We start from the raw sequence: 17,699 nt of genomic DNA on the forward strand, positions 1-17,699 counted from the left end.
AATGATTTGGGGGGGGGTTTAAATACTATAAAGCCTTTCCTACTACTTAAAAATTATACCACTAAAAACCCTAGATGAAAATACTTCTGCTGATTTAACTTTTGGGTAAAATTCATTAAATCTAATATCCAATTTCATAGATTTTGTGTGTGTGTGTAATATCAGTATATACATTAAAAATAAAATGACCTTTTTTCCACTTATTTACTTTGGAATTATTTCCCAACGTATAAAAACCATTTACCTAAGACTATGTTTTAAAATACCGTATTCACTATGATTTGTGGTATAAACTGATCTCAATCTTTCATAGTTCATTTATGAGCGTGAGTCATGTGATTTACATAAGGAAATATGAAAGCTTCAGAAAGGGAAGTAACAAAGAAAAGTCTCAAGTTTTAAACTATAGTTGAATTAATTCAAATATCAGTATAACAATTAGATAGGAAATATGCTAAAGCCCAATAGAGAATTTTTTTTTTATTTCAAAATAATGTATTCAGGATAATACAGGTCCAGTTTAAAAATATTTCAGGTTAAGTTTCCACATTTGAAAAGAGACCAAATCTATAACTGTACACTGTAGCACTTAGTCATGATGGCCATGTAATTCAACAAAACATTTTACATACAGAAATTCTAACATATATTGAAAACTATTTTCACATTTTCCTACTTTTGTTTTTTTTCATTTTTAAAAATCATACAAGACACTTTATGGCATGACTGGAGTAGACAATAGAGGAAATGTCCTGTGAACATAAATAGGAAAATAAAATTCTGCTATCAATTAATGTTCTCTGTTAAGGAAAAATATTACTTTAAAAGTGCTAATATTTTCATTGCAAATAGGGGCAGAATATTCTTAAATATTAGATAAACCACTTGGTTGAAAAATTTTGCATGATAAAAAGTGACATTTTAACAATTCTAGGTCATTAGAAGGCTTTACATATCAATACACAGATGATATTCTTATATCCTAATATATATGCATAAGTTAACATTGGGTATATGTAAATATTCAGATTCTGGTTACTATGAAATAGTACAAAGATGTTCTTATATTTAATGTAACAAATGAAAGACACTCTTGAGACAAGAGAAAGACAGCTCTTTCCTAGAATTCTATTTAAACCCGACAATTTAAAGGTTGTGTGTGTGTGTATACACGCACATAGCACTGAAAAGGGGATTCAAGAGTTTGCCGACTTTTTAAGTCCTTTCAGTAATGATAGAAGTAGAACTAGGTTTTATCTCAAAGGAAAAACTGTAGGTGACATTCCTATGCTTGAGGTTTAAAACCTTTCTGAAAAGGGTAGGTTTGTTAAAGGCTTCCTAAAAAAATGCATTTGTTTTTATCATGAGTTTGAATTTCAACTAGAAGAACTGAAAATAACTATTAACCCAAAAGCGCGCTTTCAGAATTTCTATGAGGAATTACATTAACTCAAACCAAACTACAATTTTGGGGAGATCAGATTTAGTAGGAAAGCACATAGTATGGAAATGTACTCCCCCTTTCATCTGGGCTACATGAAATTTCTATGTCTTACTATGTACTTAGTCTCATAATTGACTTATTTCTTTATTCTTGCAGCATCTTCATAACCTGTCCTGTTGGTTTAACTTAACACAAAATTGCAATAGTGAAATTTGGTCACAGTAGTGGACGTCAAGTTTCCCACTGCTTTGGAAGGAATGGTTTACATTTAAGATGAGCTGTGTTTATAAAATATAACATTGGTTATGAAGCAAAACAAACAACCTTCCTTCCCTATAAAGAGACTTAAAGCTCTTAAAAAATTAAAAAAAGAAAACAAACATTTTGAATAAATCAAAATCAGAATACTGGGATTTTAGTATTAAAAAAATCACCTAATTTAAATGCAATTTGTCAAAAGCATTCCACGTTCTTCATAAAATAGAGCTATTTTAATAAATCATTATGTTGTTACCAAAAACTTTATCACACTTAAATTATGTGTAAAAAGTTATTGTGTAATTTTAGTTAAATTTGATAGTCTTAAAAAGCTGTATTCCTGCAACTAAAGAAAATACATACTTAAGGCATTTTTCTTTCAACTGCTTCAGGACAGACACAGTTCAGGCTCCCCACCTAAAACTTGGTCCTAAATCTAATTCATTCAAGCCATAGATGGATCACTCATCCTAAAAGGCCTCTTCAAATACCATCTTTTCCTTGAGGCCTTGTGCATATTCCAGTAGACAAGAGCTGTTCTCTGTGTATTCCTAGGGCCTTTTCAGTCTTTCTCTTGCATAATCCTCACTTCAGCATGCCTTGAGGAATGGTTCATACTGTACAGGTCTCTTTGCTCTGTTAAACTGTACACTCCTCTAGATGAGAGTTGAATGGCATCCGTCTCTGCATCTGAGCAGGCGATTATACACAGGAGGAGCTCAATGTCTGTTGAACAAGTGGAGAAAGTGAGAACAGAGCACAGAGATTAGCACGGGGCGCCCAACTACGGTGTGGGTTTGTTTCCCAAAGTTCACTTGAAAGGAAAGAAACGCTTACTTTGAACCATGGAGAGATAAACATCAAAAATAAACTGTCTGGTTTAAATGCCCACAGAGAAATAATACATTTGGAGCAAGAGGCTCCTAGGAATTGTTAAAAGAAATAGAAATGTGTATAAAAGGAGGAGACGTTTAGCTTTTTTTTTTTTTTTTTTTTTTTGGTCAAAATGTCCCTCAGTCATTGTAACCTATGAAGTTTACAAGTAGTTAAAATTTCACATATTAAACCATGTAGATTTGGTTAGAGAAGGCTTTCAGAGATTACTTAATGAGTTAACAGTGCAAATACTGGCTTGCTTCATGAGAATCTTACCATGGGCTTTTCTGCCCCCTTAAAAGAAAAATCTTAAAACTCTCCAGTTTTAACACAACAGAAGATAAATATCTATGAAGGAAAACAAATTCCACAGCATTCCATACAGATTTCCAAACAGTCTGATGATTCACAACAGGCATCCATGATGCCACAATCCATGTCACAAGGGCAGTTACAGTCATCTCCCATTTCATCTCCACAGCAACAGCAGCAGGCTTCTGAGGTGCAGATGCCACACGAAGCTTGGCCCAGGACAATATTGCAGAGGGTCAGGAATTCACAGAACAAGCAGGCCAGGATACAGTGGACACAGCAATCTTCATTTTCAGTTGGGAAGGGACCACATATGAGAGAGAGAATGAACACAATTACATAAGTCAGCAATGGACGAAATTAATAAGAATTGATCAAAATAAGGAATCCGGAACGCAGTGACAGGCACTCCTAGAAGTCTTTCCGGGGGCTGGAAGCTCACAAAGAAACTTAAGTTAAATTTTCGAGGAGGAATCTTGAGACGTAGGTATTGCATTCAGGGAAAAAAAAAACAAAACAAAAAAACCAACCCAGATCATTGTTGTGTATACTGCTGCGTGCTCCTAGGTTAGGTTTCATGTCACTTTCATACATTGTGCCATGGTCCTGGTCCTAGGTTCCGCTTCTCTGTGTCTCTTACCCATCGTCCCTATATGCTACTGCTCTCTATAACAGAGGCTCAAACAATTCTGTGACAGTAAAGTCCTTTAGAAATAGAAATTTGACTGCTCCACCCACCTGCTCCAAAATTGGAAGGAAAAAAAAAAATTCAATAGGATACATTCAGTATATTATTGAGTACATCATGATGTATAAGGTACTTGAAATGTTCTAAAGAGCTAACGAGCTAGATTATCGTGATATTAAGAAACCAGTATTGAACTGGCACTAAGCCAGTTCTATTCAGTATGCCTTCAAACAAATACTCCTATTTAACCACTCGTAACATTTCTGCCCTTAACTTTCTATTCTGCTGGGGAAAGCTTGTATTTCAAAGCTGAAAGCGGAACCTACAAAACTCGACATTGAAGAACCTTTAACTGAGTATTATGAAAACCCTAAGAATATTACTGATCATTAGATTATTTATGTATTAATCATAAACTACACCATACATCAAACTATCTGTAATGGATCTATCAATTTTAAAGGGGGGAAAGAATGGTCATCCCACCTAGACTCAGAAGTAGAGGGTTATATCTTTGAAGCCTCCTTTAGTAGTCCCTTTCTAATAACTGTATTTTCCTCTCCTGAGATATGATCAATGTCTTGAGTTTTGACTCAATCTTTCCTTTACTTACCATTGTACTTTTTGCAACAGTGAATGTGTAAACATCCCTACATAGCCGATCAGAAGGGAAATGATACCTTATGAATTCCTGGGAGTAGCATTTTTTGCTCAACACTTTCAGATTTCCCCTCACTGATTCATGTCACTATAGTTCACTTATTTTCCAGCTGTTGAGTATCCCAATTGATTTAATATGCCATAATTTATTTATCTGTACTATTTATGAATATCTTTGTCATTTCCAGTGTTTCTGCTACTCCAAACATCACTGTTGGGAATGGTTTTGTGCAAATGTCTGAGAACATACATGATATATAACTAGCAGAACTGCTGGCTCATGGGATATGCAAACGGGTTGTCCAAAGCGATTGCTCCAGAGTTTACTCGCACAAACCAAGTTTGAGAATGCTCACTGTCTGCATCCTCACCAATCTTGGGAACTGTCATACTTTCATATATACCCATTAGGTGAGTGCGAAATGGCATCTCATGGTGGTTTTACTTTGTATTTACTTACTTACTAGTAAGTTGGGACATCTTTTCATGTTTGGCCATTCATGCGGTCTCTTCTTTGAAACACGTGTTCAGGATGTTCATGTTTTCCCCTCATTTTTCTATTAAGTTGTGCTTTTACTGATTTGTAGAAGTTCTCCATAGGTTCAAGATACCAATCCTTTCTCAAAAATGACTGTGGCTTTTCTTATGGCTTTTCTTAGGTTATGTGGTTTTTCTTAAGTTAAAGTAAAATAAGAGACAGATGAGTGAATTTTCAGACCTTGAGAGTTAAATAAAGAGAAATCCAAATCAAATCTTGTTGTTAGCTAGAGATATGGGATTGATTATATGGCTAAGGAGGCATTAACAAGATCTGGTAACAGAATGAAATAAAAAGTTTTAATGGGTGATTCAAAAGAAGGGGAGGCCAGCCCTGCCGATAGGGAGGGAGAAAAAGAGAGGGAGAGGGAGAAGAAGCCAACAATCAGGAGGGAGAGACTGAATGTGATGAGTAAGAAATCAACAGCCTTCAGAATAATTCCAGACTAAACAGCTCATTGCTACTCACAGGATGTCTCTATTCGTTGGCAAATGAAAATCCCTTCCTGATTTTAGATGATGACAGTTGTCATACAGAAATAAGAAGCCCTAAGCCCAGAATAGGATCTGTCCAATTCCTATTTTAGCCAACAAGATTCACAGATCAATTTAAGTCTGTTAAACCCCCTTTGTATTTTTAGTAAACAAAATGAAAAAAACGAAAGTCCTTAGCTGTAAATAGATCAAATACTCCTTTCTAACCTATCTTCTACAACAAAATGTGATTTCTGTAACTAATAGGTATGAGTGGTTGTCTTTCATAGAATGGGAAGCCTAGCATAAATAAAGGAAAATTATTTATTTTCATATTAAGAAATATGGTATCTTAGAGAAAATTTTTTGATTATTTTTTAAAAAACTATTTTAGATACTTTGTACTGATCTCTATTGAAGGCTTTTTCCAAATATTACTTCACTTAATTTTAATAATACTCTCAAGAGGCAGCCCTGGTATTATCCATGTTTTACCAATATAGACGTAGAGAAAATTGAGAACATTTGCCCAGAGTCATACAGGCTGTAAGGAACAGAGTCGGGGTGAGAACCACATGGTTTGCAGGGAAAGGCCCTGCTCTAATCCAGCATGCTGTGTTGACCGCAGGGGTGGACCGCTTGGTTCATCTTCCTTGGGGGAAGATCAGTTATAAACCCCCACCTTCCTGATTTGTCTTGATCTGTTTTTAGCCTTGATTCATGTCCCTTTCCTTTCTAAAGATGATTCTGAATTTCACCTTGAATGAAGAGTTGATAGTAGAGGTTAACCTTCAACAACTAAGAGCAAAGTTTATGAGCTGGAGAACTGATACACTGCCAGTACCACTGTGGAGACAGACATCAGAAGGTGGGCAGCCAAGAGAACAGGTCTCAAAAGACACAAATCTGTACATGTAAAACGTAAACATTAAAGTCCACAGTTACAGGAACAAAAGCAGGGAACAGATTATGTAGGGATTCTGGTACAACATGGTAATGACACGGGTTTTAAAAGAATCAATTCTTTAGGTAAATACTAAAACTAAAAAAATAAAAATAAAACTAAAAAAAGACATCCTCTTAGAACATAGGTCCTACATAATTCACTGGAAAACCATTTTGAGCTACTCTGAAAAACCAATCTATTAAAGGGCACCTTGAAAAAAGCCACAAACCAAACTGCACCTTAGAGATTAAAGTGATGTTAAATACGGTGCATTTACAGGGGCGTGTACCACAAACACAGTCCTTACCTGTACTTGACAAGAACTTCTGAGGTATGAAAACAACAAGAGAAACAAAAGGATCCCTAGATCCGATCAAATCAATTTCATAATCTGATTTTTATTCCTTGCCCAAAACATTTCTTTTCGTTGGGTTCTAGAAAGAGCAGTTTGTGACTGGGGCAATGAAAAGGTTAAACTGAGACAAAATAGCTGATAGAGTTTCTTCCCTTGTCACCCCCACCACCCCCAGGGGACTCAAGAATCATAAGAGGCATTACAATGTTGGTTTTATCTGAAGCAAAGAGAAGATTCTAAGAATTAGCAAACTAAGAAGACTTCAATAGAGACACTTTGAAAAAGAAGAGTTGTCTGCATCGATGATAGTTCACAGTCAGAAATAATTTCTCCCCCCTGTTCTTGAGGCTTTTCATTTTTATGGTTTTATTCAGTCATACTTGCAGTTTTTGCCAAAAGCATTTAACCTCTGAGAAGCCAACTAGGTTCTGGGAAGGATGCCTGTCCCAAACTGGGCCAAGCGAGAATTGCACAATTCAATGCGCTAGTGAGAGGGGAACTCAGCACAAGACTGACAGCTACTGTAAATTGAGGAACACAAAGGCACATACCAGCAGCCAAGTATCTTGCAGGAAAGCATAAAAGGAAAAGTTTAGTGCAACATTTGATTTAAGAAAACCAAAACTGTTATGAATGACTGCAGACACAAACCCAAACAAAATATCTGAATCCTATAAAAGGTCATCAGTGTTAAACCCCTGCAGCTGGTCTAGCTGGAAAACATCTGGCTGCCCCAGGCCTTGAAGGCAACAACAGAAACCTACTTCAACAGCATCCTAGGTGACTATGGAAATGGCCGTGACTGGCCCAAGGGGCTTTGGTCTGTTTAAAACGACACCGAAGACTCATTTTGCTAAGAACATGTTAATTTAATAATGAAATGATCCCAGATTGATTTCCCTAATCATAGGTGGCCCCAAATGCTCAGAAAATCGGGGGGAGAGCCATCAGAAAACTCTCTGCACAGTACATTCAGCTCTGTTATAAATGAGTCTATTACATTTCTTGAGTTTTCTTTTTTTAAGATGTGGTATGACAGATGCTCTGAATTTCTTGGAACAAAGACCCCAAACAGCAGAGTACTGGGAAGCGCAGAGCAGTGAATTCTGAGAACAACCCACAAACCAGATTTGTATGTGGTTTATCTCGACTAATCTCGAATAACGTTTCCTATGTCTTCAATGCTTGAAACGACTTTCTTACTTAACCAAGTCCCCAACAAGTAAACTATATACTGAGAAACAGAAGTTTGTTAACATTGTTAACAGGCTAACAGTATGCCAAAAAGCAACTGCAGATTAGAACATGAGCAGTCAATTATGCATAATTAGTCATTTGATAACTGCACGGAGACCAAACCTGACTTCACACCCAAAGCTACAGAGAACCCCCAGGTGTTCCCATGTCTTGACCTGCTAAGGCTCACAACTAAGGGGGCATCCAAAGGGGCTCCCCGTACAGAGGATGCCTGATTGGTTGGTGGCATTCTTCTTCCCAGACACTGCTTGACTGCAACTGTTGTTTCTCAAGGCAAAACCAGAAACCAGGCTAGAAGTGGGGGTTAGTAATCCTGAATTGCAGCCAGGATGGCTAAGTTAGTATCTGGCCTATGTGAAAAGCTAGCTGTGAGGGAGGAGACACAGACATCTCCAGGGAGTTGTGCTCCTCAAGTGTTCATAGGGGCAGGAGATATTTACTAATACAGCACGGTAGCTCAGCTCCAAGTAGCTCTGAGTCTCCCAGCCAGAGGACGCACAGCGTTCTGGCCTACAGCCCTAGAATGACCCGCTGCCTGCATAAATTGGCCTGAAGCATACCTCCTACACAGAACTCTCTGGCGCACTGCTGTCCCCGTGAGGCCATGCATCTTAGCCAGAACACAGTCAACATTTTCCTAGTGGGGAAGAAAGGGAGTTAGGTCAGGAGGTAAAGGAAAGAGAAGAGCGATATTTTCCACTGCAGTACAAAGAAGACCACACTTAGGAAAACCGAACAATTCTCTTTACTATTATCTTTCCTTTCGGCAAACTCAAAAGAACTTTGGAAAAAAAAAAAAAAGAGCACCGTTCTCCCACACCCCAGAAAGGGACTCCTTGATAATTTTCCTAGCACATGTCCAAATTCTGGATTCCATCCTGTGCCTATGAGAGGTGCATTTGCATTTTACATTACAGTAGGTGGAAGGTACAGATTTTTTTGCTTCTCTTATCCGTTTATTCTGCTGCATGCTCCATGGTTGATTCATTGAACATTCCAAACTCTCTAAGAGATTTGATCCAGTAATCGTCAGTCATTACTTAACTGTCGGACTGAGTCAAGTAGTCCTTTCTAAAGAGTCGCATCTTACAAAGTCTAGGAACATAACATATACACCTGAACACCTTCCCCTCCACCTCAGGAGCTGTACACAGAAATCTGAAGAGGACTAAAAGCTCAGTTAGTAGACATGTTTATGTAAAGCATTTTACATGTTTAAAACATTTTCTGTTGTTGTCTACATGCCATTACATGTAGTTAAAATACGGGAAGAGAAGAGGGTAAAGAAAAGCTAAAAAATATAGGTGGTGCACATAACATTAACTTACCGAATCCCTACAACACTAAGATCACAAATTTGATAGCTGGTAATAACAATACTGTCCTCAGAGGGTTACAGTGAAGATGACTGATTAAGCATCTGAATCTTGGTTACCACTCAGGTCATGATCTCACAGTTTGTGAGGTTGAGCCCCACATCAGGCTCAGCCCTAGCAGTGCAAAGCCTGCTTGGGATTTTCTTTCTTCCCTTTGCTGCTCCTCCCTTCCTTCCTCCCTCCCTCCCTCCCTCCCCCCCCTCTCAAAATAAACTTAAAAAGTACTCAATAAGGGATTTATCATGTAATTCTTATTAAATGTTGTTACTGTGATAGCTATGAAGATAATAGAAAAATATTTATTTTAGGGAGGCCACACCTCTCTACCTACCAATAGACTTCATTCACTCTGATTACTACACCAAAATTGGGCCATTCCATTTTAAACTAAGGAGGTTGTATAAAAGGCTCAGTTCATAGTTGAAACACTTGAAAACAGAGACCCAAAATGGCAACTTTAAGAGACAGAATCTACAGGAGTGAAGCAGAAATCTGCCCAGAAAAAAATTAGTAAATCTTGTGTTTGACTACAGCAGAAGACTTAAAATAATCATCTTTTTCCATATTTAAATGATCCATTTATTTTCTCAGGAAGTTAGAAGGCATAAACACAGTAAGACTACGCTTTATCTGAACCTAGTCAATGCTGACTTTATTCAGCCAGCCAGTTGGAGTGTCTCTAATCCAAAAAGTTCGATAGAGAAGTTGAATATAGCTCTTAGAGAACCAAATCCACTTTAGACCTTAAAAGCATTTTCCTAGAAAGAATATGTCTGACAGTGTCTCCTAAAATTGGTCACAATGGCATCTATGCCTAGGAAAAAAATACACTTTTTCATTAAAACTAGAGGATTTACGTTCTTATGACTGTGTAAAAATGATCTAAGGAATGTCTCCACAAACCTTAATGTTTTTCCCATTTTTCACAACTGTGACTATTTCACAATTACCATTTCAGTTTCCCCTCTGATCTGTGCATGCCTAAATACTGCACAAGGTACTGTTATGAAAAGAAATCTGTTTAAGTCAAATAGTACCTAATAGGGTGATCCTGCAAAAGGTGCTGGTGGTGATGATAAGAACAGTAAAATAACACCTTACTGTATCACATGCTTTTTATGTATTTATATTTATTGAGGTATAATTGACAGACTAAATTCTCCTGAAACCAATATTGCACTGTATGTTAACTAGAATTTAAATAAACATTTGAAATGAAAAAAAACATATAACCTATTAGTTTCAGGTGTACAACATAATGACTCAATGTATCTGCACTGTGAAATGATCACCACGATGTCTAGTTAATATCTGCCACTCATTTTTTTCCTTAGAGCTTTTTCATATCTACTCTCTAAGCAACTGTTAGATATGCAATATATTAACTATAGTCAGCATGGTGTACATTACATCCCCATGGCTGATTTATTTTATAAGTGAAGTTTGTGACTTTTGGACTCCTTCATTCATTTTACCATGTCCACCCCCTGCCTCAGGCCACCACCAATCTGTTCTTTACAAACTCATGGTTTTGGTTTTAGATGCCACATATGACTGAGATCATATGGTATTTGTCTTTTTCTGACTTACACACTTAGCATAATGCCCTCAAGGTCCATCCATATTGTTGGAAAGGTAAGATTTCTTTCCTTCTTTTATGGCCGAATAACGTTCAGTTGTGTGTGTGTGGGTGTGTGTGTGTGTGTGTGTGTGCACGCGCGCACGCACACACAAATATATCCTATATATATCCATCACATCTTCTTTACCCACTCATCCATTGAGAAACATTGTTTCTATATCTTGACTATCATAAATAATGCTGCAGTGAACATGGGGGTGGATATATCTTTCTGAATTAGTCTTTTCATTTCTTTTGGATAAATACCCAGAACTAGAATTAGTAGCTCATATGGTGGTTCTGTTTCTAATCGCTGAGCAACCTCCATACTCTTTTCAATTGTGGCTAAACAAATTTACATTCCCACCAATAGTGCACTTTTTCCCATAACCTCAACAATACTTGGTATTTCTTGTTGCTGATAGCCAATCTGACAAGGTCAAGGTGGTATTTCATTATGGTTTTAATTTATATTTCCCTGACGATGAGTGATGTTGAGCACCTTTTCATGTACCTGTTGGCCACTTGTATATCATCTTTGGAAAAATATCTATTGAGATCTTCTGCCCATTGTTAATCAGATTGTTGGGGTTTTTTTGCTTTTGTATTGTAAGAATTCTGTCTATATTTTGGATATTAACTCCTCATTATATAGGCTTTGGAAATATTTTCTCCCATTCGATAGGTTATGATTTTGTTTTGTTGGATTCCTTTGCGGGGCAGAAGCCTTTTAGTTTGATGTAGTCCCACTTGTTTATTTTAGGCTTGTTTTTGGTGTCAAGTCTAAAATCTTAGCACAAAAATAGAAGTCAAGGAGTAGCTTCCTGAGTATGTGTTCTTCTAGGAATTTTATGGTTTCAGATCTTACAGTCTTTCATCTATTTGGAGTTAACGCTTGTGTATGGTACACAATAGTGATCCAGTTTCATTCTTTTGCATACGGCTGTCTAGTTTTTCCAGTACCATTTACTGAAGAGACTTCTACTCATTGCATATTCTTGGCTTGCTGTCAAAAATTAACTGACCATATATACATGGGTTTATTTCTGGGCTCTCTGTTCCACTGATCCATGTGTCTGTTTTTATGCCAATACCATCATGTTCTGATTACCATAGTTTTGTAGTATAGACTGAAATCAGAGAGTGTGATGCCTTCAGCTTTGTTGTTCTTTCTCAAGATTGCTTTGGCTATTCGGAGTCTTTTGTAGTTCCAAACAAACATTAGGATTATTTCTACTATTAATGTCCTTGCCATTTTGATAGGGATTTCATTGAAACTGTAGATTGTTTTGGGTAGTAAGGACATTTTAACAATATTCTTCCAATCCATGAGCACAGAATATTTTCATACAGATTTAAGTTGTCTTAGGTTTCTTTCACCATGTCTGGTAGGTTTTCAGTGTATAAGTCTTTTACCTCCTTGGTTAAATTTATTCCTGTGTATTTTATTCTCTGATGCATTTTTAAATAACATTTTCTTAATTTCTCTTTCTGATAGTTTGTTATTAATGTATAGAAATGCCACAGATTTTTCATACTGATTTTGGATCCTGCAACTTTACTCAATTTGCTGATTAGGCCTAAGTTTTTTGAAGGAGACTTTACTGTTTTCCACACATATCTGTGTCATCTGCAAATAGCAATAGTTTTACTTCTTACTTTCCAATTTGTATGTCTCCTGTTTCTTTTTCCTGCTTAATTGCTCTGGTTGGAATTTACCATGTTGAATAAAAGTTGTGAGTGGGCATCCTTGTTTTATTGTTGATCTTAGAGGAAAAACTTTCAAGTTTTTCACCATTGAGTATGATGTTAGCTGTGGACTGGTCATATATGGCTTTTACTGTGTTGAGATGCATACCCTCTGTACACAATTGTTGAGATTTTTTATCATAAATTTATTTTGAATTTTGTCAGAGGTTTTATGTACCTATAGATGACATTTTATTAAAATGGTATATACTTTATTATCCTTCATTTTATTAACATGGTATACACATTGATTTGCAGAAACTGAACTGTCCTTGCATCTCCGGAGTAAATCCTATCTGATCATAATCTCTGATCTTTCAACTGTACTGTTGAATTTTGTTTGTTAGTATTTTGTTAAAGATTTTCCCATGTATGTTTACCAGCGATACTGGCTTGTAATATTTTTTCTTTTTTTGTGGCATCCTTGTGTTGTTTTATATCAGGGTAATGCTAGTCATATAAAAAATGAGTTTGGAAGTATTCCCTCCTCTTCTATTATTTTGGGAGAGTTTGAGAAGGATTGGTGTTACTTCTTTAAATATTTGGTAGAAATCACCAGTGAACCCATCTGGTCCCGACTTTTGTTTGTTGGGAGATCTTTGATTACTGATTCAATCTCCTTAGTAGTAATCAGTCTATTCAGATTTTCTATTTTATTGTGATAAAATAAATAGGTTTATTAGTTACAGTAATAATAAAAACCTGGTAAATTTATGTTTCTGAGAATTTATCCATTTCTTCTAGATGTTCAAATTTGTTGGTGTGTAATTGTTCATAGTAGTCTCTTACAATCTTTTGTATTTCTATGATATCAGTTGTAGTGTCTCCTGTTTCATCTATTAAAGAGGATTTTTTGAGGGTTTTTTTGGTGAATTTAAAGGTTCATCAGTTTTGCATATCTTTTCAAAGAACTAGCTCTTGCTTTCATTGGTCATTTCTATTGTTTTTTGTAACCTCTATTTCATTTACTTCCACTTGATCTTTGTTATTTCTTTCTTCTATCAACTTTGTTCTTCATTTGTTTTTCTAATGCTTTGAGGTGTAAAGTTACACTGTTTGAATTTTTATTTCTTGAGGTAGACATTTATCATTATGAACTTCCCTTGTAAAACTATTTTTGCTGCATCCATTAGTATTGCTGTGTTGTACTTCTATTTTCATTGTCTTGGGGTATTTTTTAATTTCTCCTTTGACCCACTGGCTGTACGGCAGAATGTTATTTAATTTCCATATATTTGCGAATTTTCCATTTTTCTTGTAAATGATTTCTAATTTCATACCACTGTGGTTTGAAAAGCTGCTTAATATGATTTCAATCTTCTTGAACTCATTTAGAATTATTCTGGGGCCTAATAGGCTCTATCATGAAGAATATTCTATGGGTACTTGTAAAGAATGTATACTCTTGTTACTTTTGTGTGTAATGCTCTGTGTATATCTGCTGAGTCTGTCTGGTCTAATGAGCTGCTTAAGGACAATGTTTCCTTATTGATTTTGTGTCTGGATGATCTATCTATTGATGAAAGAGGTATTAAAAGCCTGTACTATTATTGTTATTTCTCCACTTGGGTCTATAAATATTTGTTTTATATATTAGGTGTTCCTGTGTGGGTGCTTAAATATTTACATATGCTATATTCTTTTGTTGGACTACCTTTTTTATCATCATATGATTATCTTATCTCTTTTTACAGTCCTTGTTTTAAAGTCTGTTTTATCTGATATATATAGTTACTCCATCTTTCTTTTGGATTCAATTTGCATGGAAGATCTTTATCCATCTCTTCACTTTTAAGTCTATGTAACTTTACATCTGAAGTGAGTCTTTTGTAGTCAGCATACCGATGAGTCTTGTGTTTTCATACCACCATTCTTTTAATTGAAGAATTTAGTCCATTTATATTTAAAATAATTATTGATAGGTATGTACTTACTGCCATGTTTTTACAATTTATTTATTTACTTAGCCACCTAGCTGCCCCTGCCATTTGTTAATTGTTTTTTTGTTTTTGTTTTTGTTTTGTTTTTGTTTTTTTTTTTAGTCTGTTTTGTAGTTCTGTTTCTTTCTCTGACTTGGTCTTTTCCTTTGTAACTTGATGATTTTCTGTGGTGGTTATGCTTAGATTATTCTTAGATATTCTTCATGTTTTTCATATTTTGTGTGTCTACTACAGGTTTTTGCTTTGTGGTTATTGAGAGGCTTACATATAATGACATATCCAACAGCCTATTTTAAGTTTATAACTTAAGCATTAATGCATTCTAAAGCTCTACATTTTTTACTTTCCCCCTCTTTTTTGATGTCACATTTTACATCTTTTTATCTTAACTACTTATTGTGGTTATAGTGAGTTTTACTACTTTTGTCTTTTAACCCTCATACTAGCTTTACAAGTGATCTGCCATGTTTACATTAGATTATTTTGAACTTTACATTTACGTTTACCACTGAGATTTATACTTTCATATTTTCCTGTTAGTAATTAGTGCCCTTTTTCTTCAGCTTAAAGAAGTTCCTTTAACATTTACTGTAAACCAGGCTTAGCTTTTATCTGTCTAGAAAATTCTTTCCTGAAATCCAGAATGACAACTTTGCTGGAGAGTGTTCTTGGTTACAAGTTTTTTTCTTTCAGCACTTGAAATAAATGATGCCACTCCTTTCTCTCTGGCAAAGTTTCTGCTGAAAAAATCTGAGGATAGTCTATAGGGGTTCCCTTATACATATACTTTTCTTTTGCTGCTTTTAAGATTACCTCCTTCTTCTTAACTTTCGACATATTAATTATGATGTGTCTTGGTGTGAGTCTCCTTGAGTTCATCTTATTTGGCAATCTCTCAGCTTCCGTATCGGGGTACCTGTTTTCTTCAAGATGTTAGGGAAATTCTCAGCCACTACTTCTTGAAATAATTTTTCTGCCCCTTTCTTCTCTGTGATCCCTTTAATGTCACTGTTGGCCCACTCAGTGTTGTCACATAACTCTCTTAAGCTATCTTAACTTTTCCATTCCTTTTTTCTATGCACTGATGAGGTGAGCTCTGCTGCCCTGTTTTGAAACTCCCTGATCTTTTCTTCTGCTTCATAGTTTGCTGTTGAATTCTTCCAGTATATTTTTCAGTTTGGTTTTGTATTCTTGAGCTGTGTGACTTCCATCTGGTAATGTCTTATATCTCTGTGTTCTGTGTTTACTCATTCATCTCCCAAGTTTGGTGAACATCTTTGAAACCATTATTTTGAACTCTTTGGCAGGTAAACCACTTATCTCCATTTAATTAAGAACTTTTTCTTAGGGTTTATCTTCTTTCTTTTTAAACATATTCTTCTCTTTATTCACTTTTATTGACTCTCTGTGTTGGCTTCTGTGCATTAGATAAAACAGCCACCTTCTGATTAGATAAATCAGCACCTAGATTAAGGCTATTTGGAAAATGACCCCCCTCCCCTGCAGCAGTGGCTTGTAAAGTATGCAAACATATATAATCTTGTGGCACTAAAACTATAAATCCCACTGGTTTCCAAGGCCGGGCGATCTAGAGGTGTCCACTGGTGGCAGTCACAAAAATCAGGGTACTAGCTGGGTATACAAGTTTCTTTTGGGGGGATACTGGTTATCTGGAGCAAGGCAAAGGGAGAGATTAAAGACGGCACTCACAGGCCGTTTGTCTGGAAGTGCATACAAGTAGGCCCCTACATATGTGCCCAACCTGAAGCCTGCCCAAAGCCAAAGGTCATGTTAAGCAAATAGGACTCTCTTGCAGAGACTGGGGGTATGTCTCAGTCTGCTATCTGTGCAGTGCCTCTGGAGTGGCAGCTGGCCAAGAGCAGTCTCTCCTGTGTTAGTCTGTGGGACCCAGGAACGCAGGCCCTGCTATCCACCACAGCTAGGCGATCGAACGGTGTCCCTGGGCACCAGATGTGTATAAGCTCATCTTCTCCCAGAGATACTGGCATTCTGCAGGACAAAGCTAGTGTTCACCTTCCAAGGTGAACCCAGATTACAGTGAGTTAGTCAGAACAACCTCCCTGAGATAGAGCCTGCCAGCTTCAGATCTGAGTATCCTGGCGATTTCCTAGATGTGTGTTAAGTTAGGTGCTTGCCCCTCACACTGACACTTTATTTTAAAGAGTATCTGCTTGACCTAAGGTCTGGGCACCCCTCAATCCGCTGCCTCTCTACTGGGCCCAGGGCATGTGGGTCCGCAAACACAAGCCCATTACTAGCCATTTCCCGGTTCGACACAGTCTTTTGGGTCTTCGGGATATAAGCTGCACTGGTTTACAAAGCTAGATGTTTGGGGGTTTTTCTATCAGATACAGTCTTAAAAGTCAGGGTGCTGAATGTGGGGTTCAAACTCTTTGCTCTTCAGGGAGAGGCTCTAGGTTTTGAGTTCCATCCTGTCATTGTGCCGGTGTGAGCTTTAATCTCAGCCTCTCCTGCTTGCTTTAGATGTGGTTGTTGTTTTTTTTTTTTTCTTTCTCCGCCATATGTGAAGGATTCACTTAGCTAGTTTTCAGATTCTTTTCAGAAGAAATTATTCCATATGTAGCTGTAGATTTGGGGTGTTTGTGGGAGGAGGTGAGTTCAGGATCCTACTGTGTCATCTTGAACAAGAACTCCCTATTATCAGATGCTACTAGACTCTTCCAGGGCCCCCAGAATTGGCTAGGTCACTTGTGTCATGAGGTCTTTAAGACAGTGTGGGAATAAACAAACACAAGGAGAGGAAGCTGACCGTATTCGAAGGGCTGGGATCTGGAACAATAATTCTCCAGGCACTTGCACCTGTACCATGGAAAAAGGCTGAGAGGCCCTGGTGGTGACTGTTCCTGTAAGCTCCTATAAAGGCAGGGACCGCATCTCCAGCAGGGGGGACAGGCCTCACACAGGCAAGAGCAGCCTTGCCTTGAGAAGGCCCAGGCTGTGCACCCCAGTCCTGGTACAAGAGCCAGGCCCCAACCAAAGAGGCACAGCAGTCTGACAGACACTCCAGGCAAGATGAAGAGGAACAAGCCGAGCGAAATGAGACACCAAAGCATATTTCAAAGGAGTGCACAGGAGGTAAATCCTGTTATTTATGGAATTAATTTGTGAATCAGTGATGGCATTGTTACTCTTTCCATATCCCTCCCTCTCCGCCCATGTTCTCT

At 37.1% G+C, this 17,699-nt stretch overlaps 1 protein-coding gene across 1 annotated transcript in view; it reads right to left on the reverse strand.

Annotated features, from left to right (window-relative positions):
• Positions 1-450: 450 nt before the first annotated feature.
• Positions 451-17,699, reverse strand: part of MDFIC (MyoD family inhibitor domain containing) — an 87,674-nt gene continuing 70,425 nt past the window's right edge. The window contains exon 5 of the mRNA XM_040472185.1: positions 451-3,174. Within this exon, the coding sequence (XP_040328119.1) occupies positions 2,927-3,174 (248 nt within the window). The 3' untranslated portion in view covers positions 451-2,926. The remainder of the gene's footprint in view (positions 3,175-17,699) is intronic.

Source organism: Herpailurus yagouaroundi, unplaced genomic scaffold (genome assembly GCF_014898765.1).
Source record: "Herpailurus yagouaroundi ecotype Mexico unplaced genomic scaffold, PumYag 100, whole genome shotgun sequence".
In the NCBI taxonomy this organism is placed as follows: Eukaryota; Metazoa; Chordata; class Mammalia; order Carnivora; family Felidae; genus Herpailurus; species Herpailurus yagouaroundi.